The 12,019-nt window shown below is 48.0% G+C and overlaps 1 protein-coding gene across 13 annotated transcripts in view; it reads right to left on the bottom strand.

Moving 5' to 3' along the window:
• The window catches only part of LZTR1 (leucine zipper like transcription regulator 1), a 310,867-nt gene that overhangs the window by 200,663 nt on the left and 98,185 nt on the right, over positions 1 to 12,019 (bottom strand). For all 13 annotated transcript variants that reach the window (XM_043500716.1, XM_038379621.2, XM_043500715.1 and 10 more), the window contains exon 7: positions 828 to 885. In XM_043500716.1, coding sequence (XP_043356651.1) covers positions 828 to 885 — 58 coding nt within the window. The remainder of the gene's footprint in view (positions 1 to 827; positions 886 to 12,019) is intronic.

Raw genomic sequence — 12,019 nt, 5'->3', positions numbered from 1 at the left:
TATTCAGTTTCCTGCTAAATATGTATAAGAACATAAGAGCGGCCATACTGGGTCAGACCAAAGGTCCATCTAGCCCAGTATCCTATGTTCCGACAGTGGCCAATGCCAGGTGCCCTAGACAGAATGAACAGAACAAGCAATCATCAAGTGATCCATCCCCTCTCACCCATTCCCAACTTCTGGCAAACAGAGGCTAGGGACACCATCCCTTCCATCCTGGCTAACAGCCATTGATGGACCTATCCTCCATGAACTTATCTAGTTCTTTTTTGAACCCTGTTATAGTCTTGGCCTTCACAACATCCTCTGGCAAAGAGTTTCACAGATTGACTGTGCGTTGTGTGAAAAAATACTTCCTTTTGTTAGTTTTAAACCTGCTGCCTATTCATTTCTTATGGTGACCCCTAGTTCTTGTGTTATGAGAAGGAGTAAATAACGCTTCCTTATTTACTTTCTCCACACCGGTCATGATTTTATAAACCTCTATCATATCCCCCCTTCATCAGCTTTTTTCAAGCTGAAAAGTTCCAGTCATATTAATCTCTTCTCATATGGAAGCCATTCCATACCCCTAATAATTTCTATTGCCCTTTTCAGAACCTTTTCCAATTCCAATATATCTTTTTTGAGATGGGGCAACCACATCTGCATGTAGTATTCAAGATGTGAGCGTACCGTGAATTTATAGAGGCAATATGATATTTTCTGAATGTGAAAATTATGAAATTACACTCTGAGGAAACAACAGTGCAATCTGAAATAGAAAACATAAAATTGTGTAAAAAACACCAAGAGGAAGTGCTGTATTGTTGTGATTCCGGGCTTACCTCTTCCCAGCATGTTAGCTCTCTGTCCTGTAGGCCAATCGTCCACATATCATTTAACCTAGATTATATGAAAACAATATCAGATTTAAGTTTCTTTAGGTTGGTTACTTTTAGTTTGTGAAGTTGTAATGAACAAAGACATCTGTCAGCAGTCCAAACCTCAGAAGCATTCCCCGTTCTCACATGCAGCAGGAATTCCTTAGCCTAGAGACTGGTGCTTTAGCCAATGCCACAAAAGCTAGTAATAGGCTCAAGATTTTATCACCTTCCAGGATCATCATATGTAAACCCAGAACAGTATTACAGCACCAGTCTTGTTGCTTTTGTGCTACAATGAACAATTTCACAACAGCTTTGCTCAGAGCTTGAGAATTTGGGCTGCTAACCCGTGAGATTTTAGCTGAAATCTTCCTATTTACTGTTCTGCTTCCTCCTTCCTTTCCATCCCCCAGTGTCAATTCCAGACCCTGACCACAGGGATTAGTGATGTGGCTGAACCCAACCTCAAGGACATTTTTGATGAAGAACCCACTACCCCATCACTCTATTGGCGAGCCCAAATCTAACTATGCTGCTCTCAATACCAGTAAGCCCCAGCCTCTCAGGAATGTTCCCTTCCCTGATGTTTGTCTACCTAGGGACTCGTTCCTCAATGAGATGCTGCTAACATGGTCACAATAAGCTGTTAGAGAGCCCTCATTCCTGGTTCTTCTGCTCAGCCAATCTTCTTGCAGCCATCCTGGAGACTCCGGGGAATAGGCCTCCTACCTAGAAACTGAGTAACTCCTCAAAATGGTTTGTTCTTCTCACCACCTCACCCAGAAAAAAGGCTCCCATTAGAGTTAAGAAAGCCTCCAGAGACGACACCTCCTTTACCTGACTCGTCTCCCAGGGACTCTGACTCAGTACCTCACTCCAGGTTTTCAAATAAGTTTATATATATATATAAAAAAGATATAAATAAGTTCATCAGTAAGGTTAATAAGGGCTGGAGACTCAGGTGGGGAAAACCTGAGGGCTCTGACTCCTCCGCTAAAGCTCTCACTAAGAAAAATCAAAACAACAGGGTGCTTACTTTGCCAATCCTCAATTCCTTAGAAGAGACAGTGGCTGCTGAGTGGCTTAGTGACAACAAAAAAATTCTGTGCTTATTCTGAGCTGTACCAAATCATTAAGGAAAAGCATAGTAAATTTGGTTGGGTCCCTAAGAGTATGTCTACACTGCAGTTAAACACTTGCGGCTGGTCTGTGTCAGCTGACTCAGGCTCACAGGGCTGTAAAATTGTGGTGTAGACATTCGGGCTTGAGCTGGAGCCGTTCCCTCCTTGGGGGAGACCCAGAGCTTGGGCAAGCCCAAGTCAGCTAACATGGGCAAGCCATAGGGATTTAACTGCTATGTCTACACTGCAATGTAAGCACAGGGTTATGGGATTCAAGTCAGATGACGCTGGGTTGGAGAATCCAGGGCTTGAACATCTACACTGATTGTTAACCCTATGTTAAGAATTTTCAAACCTGAGCTCAAGCCTAGGGTTCTGGGGTCCATACTGCAGCATGCAGACTCGAGTCACACCAACCATATCCCAGACTTAGAATCACAGAATCATACAAGCCAAAATGTGGCTGCTTTAGCCTTTGACCATGGAGAACTGTGGGAAAACTTGACTGCCCACCCTGCACATTACAGGAAGTTTGAACAGCTGGTCAACGCATCCTGATGAGGTGTCATTTTGGTCTGTGCGCTCCCAACTGCCAGAGTCAGCAACATGGAGGAGGCACCTTCTGAAGAAATTCTCAAACAGCTCTTCCTGCTGAACTCTGTCTGCCTCCCGTTGCTACTGTTCCTTTTCCAGGAACTGCAAAACAAGTCCCTGCTTCCACGCTGAAACTCTATCCTCAAGCTGTGCAGCCAGCCTGAGTCTTTCCCATTGCCTCTTGTCTTGCCTTGCCTTTCCTCTAGCCGTAAGTCCCTCTGTCTTTGGTACTGGACCTGCCTGTTGGCCTTGTCCAGAACTTCAACCGTAAGTTCATTACAGAAACGCTTCCTCTTGGAACGGTCTGTTAAAGGCACATTAGCCCAGGCTTCTGCTGCATTGTGGGTGACCTGGGGAGGTACAGCAACGAGTAGAGGTTGGCATGCAGCCAACATACAGAGCTCCACAGCCATCCTCCTTACCCTCCATTTCTGGACAAAATTTCAAACCCCACGCAAATCTGGCACAAATTATTTTGTCTCCTATGGACTATATGCACCACTATTAACTGAAATTGACTAGATATCTAAATGGAACACATTTCCACCTCCCCCTACCCCCTCAGTTCACTGTTTCCAGATGGCTCATTTCACCATTGAATGGTTTCAGAGTTGTGTACTTACAGACATGGCAACGTATTATTTTAAGCAAAAATCTGTGCCTTCTCAAATGCAAGTTCTCTTTCAAGGTGTTTTTAATGTTTGCATTTCCTGGTCACCAGTTTGAATTCCATGTGGTGCAAAGGGGGGGGTAACCAAGCTACTGGTGGCATACAATCTGCCATTAGCAGATACATGTTGCTAGCCGGGCCTTTAACAACTTTTGCATTTAACTCACAGAACAAAAATCCTTCCCATTACTGTATTAAACATTAAAATGGAGTCAGAAACTAACTGGGCTCAAGTGCAGTTTCTGTCCTTTCCGTGTCTGCTGCAGGCACTGCAGCAGGCTGCTCCTCATGGGAGTGTAGGGGGATATCAAGCAACTCCTCTGACTACAATTCCAGAATCTGCTGCTGCTGCAGCTCCAAAGCCTCCTTTGGGACTAGTTTCAGCAACCAAGTCACTTCAACTGTGCTTATTTGGCACCTGCTACTGGCTTCCATCAGTACCCATGCTGGATTCTGGGGCCAGCAGGAACCTCATCCCCCTACATCATGCACCACCATTGCCAAACTCATCATAAAACGAGCTTGTCAGCAAGTTGCCCACGGTGCAGTTCTGGTCCCTGGTCTTCTTGGACTCAGTCCTGAGCCACTTAATCCACTCCTTGCACTGGTCACCAGTCCAGTAAATTTCCAACACTGCCAGATTCTTCGCTATTTGCTGATATGGAGGGTAATTCCTAGTAATTTTAGTAAAGTGAACTGTTTTCTGGCCTCACACCAGAGATTTACCAAAATCTGTCTGTGCTCCCATGACCGAGCGTGTGTTTGCTGGGAGGGCAGGGAGAGAGCCTGAGTGAGTGTCTGATTGGCTGCTAGCCTGCAGGGGGCGGGCATTAGGGTGTCTGTGTGTTTGCGTCAGGGAAGCCTGGCTGTTTAAAAATAGCCAGAGCCTCGCGAACCAGCGGAGCGGCAGCGGAGCAGCGGGGACAGCAGAGCAGCTCACAGCAGGAGTTTGCCTGGGAGTTCGCCTGGAGTGAGCCCAGTGAGGCTTACATCTTGCCAACGTCTCTGAGGAAGCTCATAGTAGGTAGGTGATATGGAAGGGGGGGGTTCAGCTGCTGTGACCTGCACTGGATGTGCCATGTTTGTCTTTCTTCCACAGGACAGAAGCGACTTTGTCTGTACAAAGTGCAAGCTGGTCTCCATATTGGAAGAGAAGATTGAAGGTCTGGAGCAACAGGTAACGACCCTGCGTTGTATACGAGAGACTGAGGATTTTCTGGACCAAACTCAGGATAGCCTTCTAGGGGCACAAAGCTCTAAAGATATAGAGCAGGTTGCACAGAGGAGCCAAGAGGCCAGTGAAGAAGCTTGGCAACATGTGACCTCCAGAAGAGGTAGGCGGAATGTCCGGGTTCCAGTAACACAGACACAGGTAACTAACCGCTTTCATGTTCTCTCCACAGGTACCATTGCGGAGAGTGGACCAGATGATATGTCTGGGGGGAGAAAGCAGAAGGAGACTCCGCTGGTTGGGAGGCATGAGATGCGATGTCCTGAGGTTGGGGGTTCCACGACCACCACTCCCAAGAGGAGAAGGCGGGTGGTGGTGGTCGGGGACTCTCTCCTCCGGGGGACTGAGTCATCTATCTGCCGCCCTGACCGGGAAAACCGAGAAGTCTGCTGCTTGCCAGGGGCTAAGATTCGTGATGTGACGGAGAGACTGCCGAGACTCATCAAGCCCTCGGATCGCTACCCCTTCCTGCTTCTCCACGTGGGCACCAATGATACTGCCAAGAATGACCTTGAGCGGATCACTGCGGACTACGTGGCTCTGGGAAGAAGGATAAAGGAGTTGGAGGCGCAAGTGGTGTTCTCGTCCATCCTCCCCGTGGAAGGAAAAGGCCTGGGTAGGGACCGTCGAATCGTGGAGGTCAACGAATGGCTACGCAGGTGGTGTCGGAGAGAAGGCTTTGGATTCTTTGACCATGGGATGGTGTTCCATGAAGGAGGAGTGCTGGGCAGAGACGGGCTCCATCTTACGAAGAGAGGGAAGAACATCTTTGCCAGCAGGCTGGCTAACCTAGTGAGGAGGGCTTTAAACTAGGTTCACCGGGGGAAGGAGACCAAAGCCCTGAGGTAAGTGGGAAAGCGGGATACCGGGAGGAAGCACAGGCAGGAATGTCTGTGAGGGGAGGGCTCCTGCCTCATACTGGGAATGAGGGGCGATCAACAGGTTATCTCAAGTGCTTATATACAAATGCACAAAGCCTTGGAAACAAGCAGGGAGAACTGGAGGTCCTGGTGATGTCAAGGAATTATGACGTGATTGGAATAACAGAGACTTGGTGGGATAACTCACATGACTGGAGTACAGTCATGGATGGTTATAAACTGTTCAGGAAGGACAGGCAGGGCAGAAAAGGTGGGGGAGTAGCACTGTATGTAAGGGAGCAGTATGACTGCTCAGAGCTCCGGTACGAAACTGTGGAAAAACCTGAGTGTCTCTGGATTAAGTTTAGAAGTGTGTGCAACAAGAGTGATGTCATGGTGGGAGTCTGCTATAGACCACCGGACCAGGGGGATGAGGTGGATGAGGCTTTCTTCCGGCAACTCACGGAAGCTACTAGATCGCATGCCCTGATTCTCATGGGTGACTTTAATTTTCCTGATATCTGCTGGGAGAGCAATACAGCGGTGCATAGACAATCCAGGAAGTTTTTGGAAAGCGTAGGGGACAATTTCCTGGTGCAAGTGCTAGGGGAGCCAACTAGGGGGAGCGCTTTTCTTGACCTGCTGCTCACAAACCGGGTAGAATTAGTGGGGGAAGCAAAAGTGGATGGGAATCTGGGAGGCAGTGACCATGAGTTGGTTGAGTTCAGGATCCTGACGCAGGGAAGAAAGGTAAGCAGCAGGATACGGACCCTGGACTTCAGGAAAGCAGACTTTGACTCCCTCAGGGAACAGATGGCCAGGATCCCCTGGGGGACTAACATGAAAGGGAAGGGAGTCCAGGAGAGCTGGCTGTATTTCAAGGAATCCCTGTTGAGGTTACAGGGACAAACCATCCCGATGAGTCGAAAGAATAGTAAATATGGCAGGCGACCAGCTTGGCTTAATGGTGAAATCCTAGCGGATCTTAAACATAAAAAAGAAGCTTACAAGAAGTGGAAGGTTGGACATATGACCAGGGAAGAGTATAAAAATATTGCTCGGGCATGTAGGAAAGATATCAGGAGGGCCAAATCGCACCTGGAGCTGCAGCTAGCAAGAGATGTCAAGAGTAACAAGAAGGGTTTCTTCAGGTATGTTGGCAACAAGAAGAAAGCCAAGGAAAGTGTGGGCCCCTTACTGAATGAGGGAGGCAAGCTAGTGACAGAGGATGTGGAAAAAGCTAATGTACTCAATGCTTTTTTTGCCTCTGTTTTCACTAACAAGGTCAGCTCCCAGACTGCTGTGCTGGGCAACACAAAATGGGGAAGAGATGGCCAGCCCTCTGTAGAGATAGAGGTGGTTAGGGACTATTTAGAAAAGCTGGACGTGCACAAGTCCATGGGGCCGGACGAATTGCATCCGAGAGTGCTGAAGGAATTGGCGGCTGTGATTGCAGAGCCCTTGGCCATTATCTTTGAAAACTCGTGGCGAACGGGGGAAGTCCCGGATGACTGGAAAAAGGCTAATGTAGTGCCCATCTTTAAAAAAGGGAAGAAGGAGGATCCTGGGAACTACAGGCCAGTCAGCCTCACCTCAGTCCCTGGAAAAATCATGGAGCAGGTCCTCAAAGAATCAATCCTGAAGCACTTAGAGGAGAGGAAAGTGATCAGGAACAGTCAGCATGGATTCACCAAGGGAAGGTCATGCCTGACTAATCTAATCGCCTTTTATGATGAGATTACTGGTTCTGTGGATGAAGGGAAAGCAGTGGATGTATTGTTTCTTGACTTTAGCAAAGCTTTTGACACGGTCTCCCACAGCATTCTTGTCAGCAAGTTAAGGAAGTATGGGCTGGATGAATGCACTATAAGGTGGGTAGAAAGCTGGCTAGATTGTCGGGCTCAACGGGTAGTGATCAATGGCTCCATGTCTAGTTGGCAGCCGGTGTCAAGTGGAGTGCCCCAGGGGTCGGTCCTGGGGCCCGTTTTGTTCAATATCTTCATAAATGATCTGGAGGATGGTGTGGATTGCACTCTCAGCAAATTTGCGGATGATACTAAACTGGGAGGAGTGGTAGATACGCTGGAGGGGAGGGATAGGATACAGAAGGACCTAGACAAATTGGAGGATTGGGCCAAAAGAAATCTAATGAGGTTCAATAAGGATAAGTGCAGGGTCCTGCACTTAGGATGGAAGAATCCAATGCACCGCTACAGACTAGGGACCGAATGGCTCGGCAGCAGTTCTGCGGAAAAGGACCTAGGGGTGACAGTGGACGAGAAGCTGGATATGAGTCAGCAGTGTGCCCTTGTTGCCAAGAAGGCCAATGGCATTTTGGGATGTATAAGTAGGGGCATAGCGAGCAGATCGAGGGACGTGATCGTTCACCTCTATTCGACACTGGTGAGGCCTCATCTGGAGTACTGTGTCCAGTTTTGGGCCCCACACTACAGGAAGGATGTGGATAAATTGGAAAGAGTACAACGAAGGGCAACAAAAATGATTAGGGGTCTAGAGCACATGACTTATGAGGAGAGGCTGAGGGAGCTGGGATTGTTTAGTCTGCAGAAGAGAAGAATGAGGGGGGATTTGATAGCTGCTTTCAACTACCTGAAAGGGGGTTTCAAAGAGGATGGCTCTAGACTGTTCTCAATGGTAGCAGATGACAGAACGAGGAGTAATGGTCTCAAGTTGCAATGGGGGAGGTTTAGATTGGATATTAGGAAAAACTTTTTCACTAAGAGGGTGGTGAAACACTGGAATGCGTTACCTAGGGAGGTGGTAGAATCTCCTTCCTTAGAGGTTTTTAAGGTCAGGCTTGACAAAGCCCTGGCTGGGATGATTTAACTGGGACTTGGTCCTGCTTTGAGCAGGGGGTTGGACTAGATGACCTTCTGGGGTCCCTTCCAACCCTGATATTCTATGATTCTATGATTCTATGACCATGAAGCAGCACACTCTGCAAAAGACTTCTGTTCAGTCCCCACTGCAAACACAGAAGGCTCTCTGATGGCGTGTTTGCAGCATGGTGTCAAGAAGACAATGGAGGGGTTAAACACTGATTCACCGGGCTGCTGCACTACATCAAGGTGAGCTGCTTCCATCTTCCTGGAGTTGATGGCCCATCGGATTGTGGGATACTTTTGGCAGCCACCCAGGACCTGAGTCAGGTGGGTTTCTTCTATCCTGCAAAGCAACAGGGCTTGAACCCTGGGTCTCAGCTTGATTCTGACCTGAACCCTCTAGCCCCACAGCATCCTAGGACCGAGCCCAAGTCTATGAGATGTGTGTATAGACAGAAGGGGGGGTTGCCTAAATTTGAGCCCGGGCTTACATTGCAATGTAGACATATCCTATGTGGCTCTGTTTGCTACAACATCCTGTGCTTCCCTGTTATGAGCAGAAGGAGACTCCACCGATTGGAAGGCATGAGATGCACTGTCCTAGTGATGGGGGCTTCATGACCACCACTCCCAAGAAAAGGAGGTGGGTGGTGGCAGTCGGGGACTCCTTCCTAAGGGGGACTGAGTCATCTATCTGCCGTCCCGACCAGGAAAACCAAGAAGTGTGCTGCTTGCCAGGAGCTAGGATTCATGATGTGACGGACAGACTGCCGAGACTCATCAAGCCCTTGGATCGCTACCCCTTCCTGCTTCTCTACGTGGGCACCAATGATACTAGCAAGAATGACCTTGAGTGGATCACTGCAGACTACGTGGCTCTGGGAAGAAGGATAAAGGAGTTTGAGGCACAAGTGGTGTTCTTGTCCATCCTCCCTGTCGAAGGAAAAGGCCCAGGTAGAGACCGTCGAATCATGGAAGTCAACGAATGGCTACAGGTGGTCTTGGAGAGAAGGCTTTAAATTCTTTGACCATGGGATGGTGTACCAAGAAGGAGGAGTGCTAGGCAGAGATGGCCTCCAACTAATGAAGAGAGGAAAGAGCATCTTTGCAAGCAGCCTGGCTAATCTGCTGAGGAGGGCTTTAAACTACGTTCACCGGGGGAAGGAGACAAAACCCCTGAGCTAAGGGGGAAGTAGGACACCAGGAGGACGCAAGAGCAGGAGAGTCCAAGAGGGGAGGACTCCTGCCTCATGCTGAGAAAGCAGGACGATCAGTGAGTTATCTTAAGTGCCTATACACAAATACAAGAAGCCTGGGAAATAAGCAGGGAGAACTGGAAGTCCTGGCACAGTCAGAGAATTATGATATGATTGGAATAACAGAGACTTCGTGGGATAACTCACATGACTGGAGTACTGTCATGGATCGATAAAAACTGTTCAGGAAGGACAGGCAAGGCAGAAAAAGTCGGGGAGTTGCATTGTATGTAAGCGAGCAGTATGACTGCTCAGAGCACCGGTATGAAACTGCAGAAAAACCTGAGAGTCTCTGGATTAAGTTTAGAAGTTTGAGCAACAAGGGTGATGTCGTGGTGGGAGTCTACTATAGACCACTAGACCAAGAGGATGAGGTGGAGGAGGCTCTCTTCCGGCAACTAACGGATGTTACTAGATCACAGGCCCTCGTTCTCATGGGAGACTTCAATCACCCCAATATCTGCTGGGAGAGCAATACAGCAGTGCACAGACAATCTAGGAAGTTTTTGAAAAGTGTAGGGGACAATTTCCTGCTGCAAGAGCTGGAGGAACCAACTAGGAGCAGAGCTCTTCTTGACCTGCTGCTCACAAACCGGGAAGAATTAGTAGGGGAAGCAAAAGTGGATGGGAACCTGGGAGGCAGTGACCATGACATGATCGAGTTCAGGATCCTGAAACAGGGAAGAACGGAGAGCAGCAGAATACGGACCCTGGACTTCAGAAAAGCAGACTTTGACAACCTCAGGTAACTGATGGGCAGGATCCCCTGGGAGAATAACATGAGGGGGAAAGGAGTCCAGGAGAGCTGGCTGTATTTTAAAGAATCCTTATTGAGGTTGCAGGAACAAACCATCCCAATGCGTAAATAATCGTAAATAATCGTAAATATGGCAGGCGACCAGCTTGGCTTAACAGTGAAATCCTTGCTGATCTATCTTAAACACAAAAAAGAAGCTTACAATAAGTGGAAGCTTGGACAAATGACCAGGGGCAACCTAGTGACAGAGGATGTGGAAAAAGCTAATGTGCTCAATGCTTTTTTTACCTCTATCTTCATGAACAAGGTCAGCTTCCAGACTACTCCACTGGGCACAACAGTATGGGGAGGAGGTGACCAGCCCTCTGTGAAGAAAGAAGTGGTTCAGGACTATTTAGAAAAGCTGGATGAGCACAAGTCCATGGAGCTGGATATGCTGCATCCGAGGATGCTAAAAGAGTTGGCGGATGTGATTGCAGAGCCATTGGCTGTTATCTTTGAAAACTCGTGGCAATCGGGGGAGGTCCAGGATGACTGGAAAAAGGCTAATGTAGTGCCCATCTTTAAAAAAAGAGAAGGAGGAGGATCCGGGGAACTACAGGCCAGTCAGCCTCACCTCAGTCCCTGGAAAAACTATGGAGCAGGTCCTCAAGGAATCAATTCTGAAGCATTAAGAGGAGAGGAAAGTGATCAGGAACAGTCATTCACCAAGGGCAAGTCATGCCTGACTAACCTAATTGCCTTCTATGACGAGATAACTGGCTCCACGGATGAGGGGAAAGCAGTGGACGTGTTATTCCTTTACTTTAGCAAAGCTTTTGATACGATCTCCCACAGTATTCTTGCTAGTAAGTTAAAGAAGTATGGGCTGGATGAATGGACTGCAAGGTGGATAGAAAGCTGGCTAGATCATCGGGATCAACAGGTAGTAATAAATGGCTCCATGTCTAGTTGGCAGCCCGTATCAAGCGGAATGCCCCAAGGGTCGGTCCTGGGGCCAGTTTTATTCAATATCTTCATTAATGATCTAGAAGATGGTGTGGATTGCACCCTCAGCAAGTTTGCAGATTATACTAAATTGGGAGGAGTGGTAGATACACTGGAGGGTAGGGATAGGATACAGAGGGACCTGGACAAATTAGAGGATTGGGCCAAAAGAAATCTGATGAGATTCAACAAGGACAAGTGCAGAGTCCTGCACTTAGGACGGAAAAATCCCATGCACTGCTACAGACTAGTGACAGAGTGGCTAGGCAGCAGTTCTGCAGAAAAGGATCTAGGGGTTACAGTGGATGAGAAGCTGGATATGAGTCAACATTGTGCCCTTGTTTCCAAGAAGGCTAATGGCATTTGGGACTGTATAAATAGGAGCATTGCCAGCAGATCAAGGGACGTGATTGTTCCCCTCTATTCGGCATTGGTGAGGCTCATCTGGAGTACTCTGTCCACTTTTGGGCCCCACACTACAAGAAGGATGTGGAAAAATTGGAAAACGTCCAGCAGAGGGCAACAAAAATTATTAGCAAGCTGGAGCACATGATCTATGAGGAGAGGCTGAAGGAACTGGGATTATTTAGTCTGCAGAAGAGACGAATGAGGGGGGATTTGATAGCTGCTTTCAGCTACCTGAAAGGGGGTTCCAAAGAGGATGGATCTAGACTGTTCTCAGTGGTATGAGATAACAGAACAAGGAGTCATGGTCTCAAGTTGCAGTGGGGGAGGTTTAGGTTGGATATTAGGAAAAACTTTTTCACTTGGAGGGTGGTGAAGCACTGAAATGGGTTACCTAGGGCGGTGGTGGAATTTCCTTCCTTAGTGGTT

The sequence above is a fragment of the Dermochelys coriacea genome, chromosome 21 (genome assembly GCF_009764565.3).
Source record: "Dermochelys coriacea isolate rDerCor1 chromosome 21, rDerCor1.pri.v4, whole genome shotgun sequence".
In the NCBI taxonomy this organism is placed as follows: domain Eukaryota; kingdom Metazoa; phylum Chordata; order Testudines; family Dermochelyidae; genus Dermochelys; species Dermochelys coriacea.
This window is presented reverse-complemented; position numbering and strand designations above follow the sequence as displayed.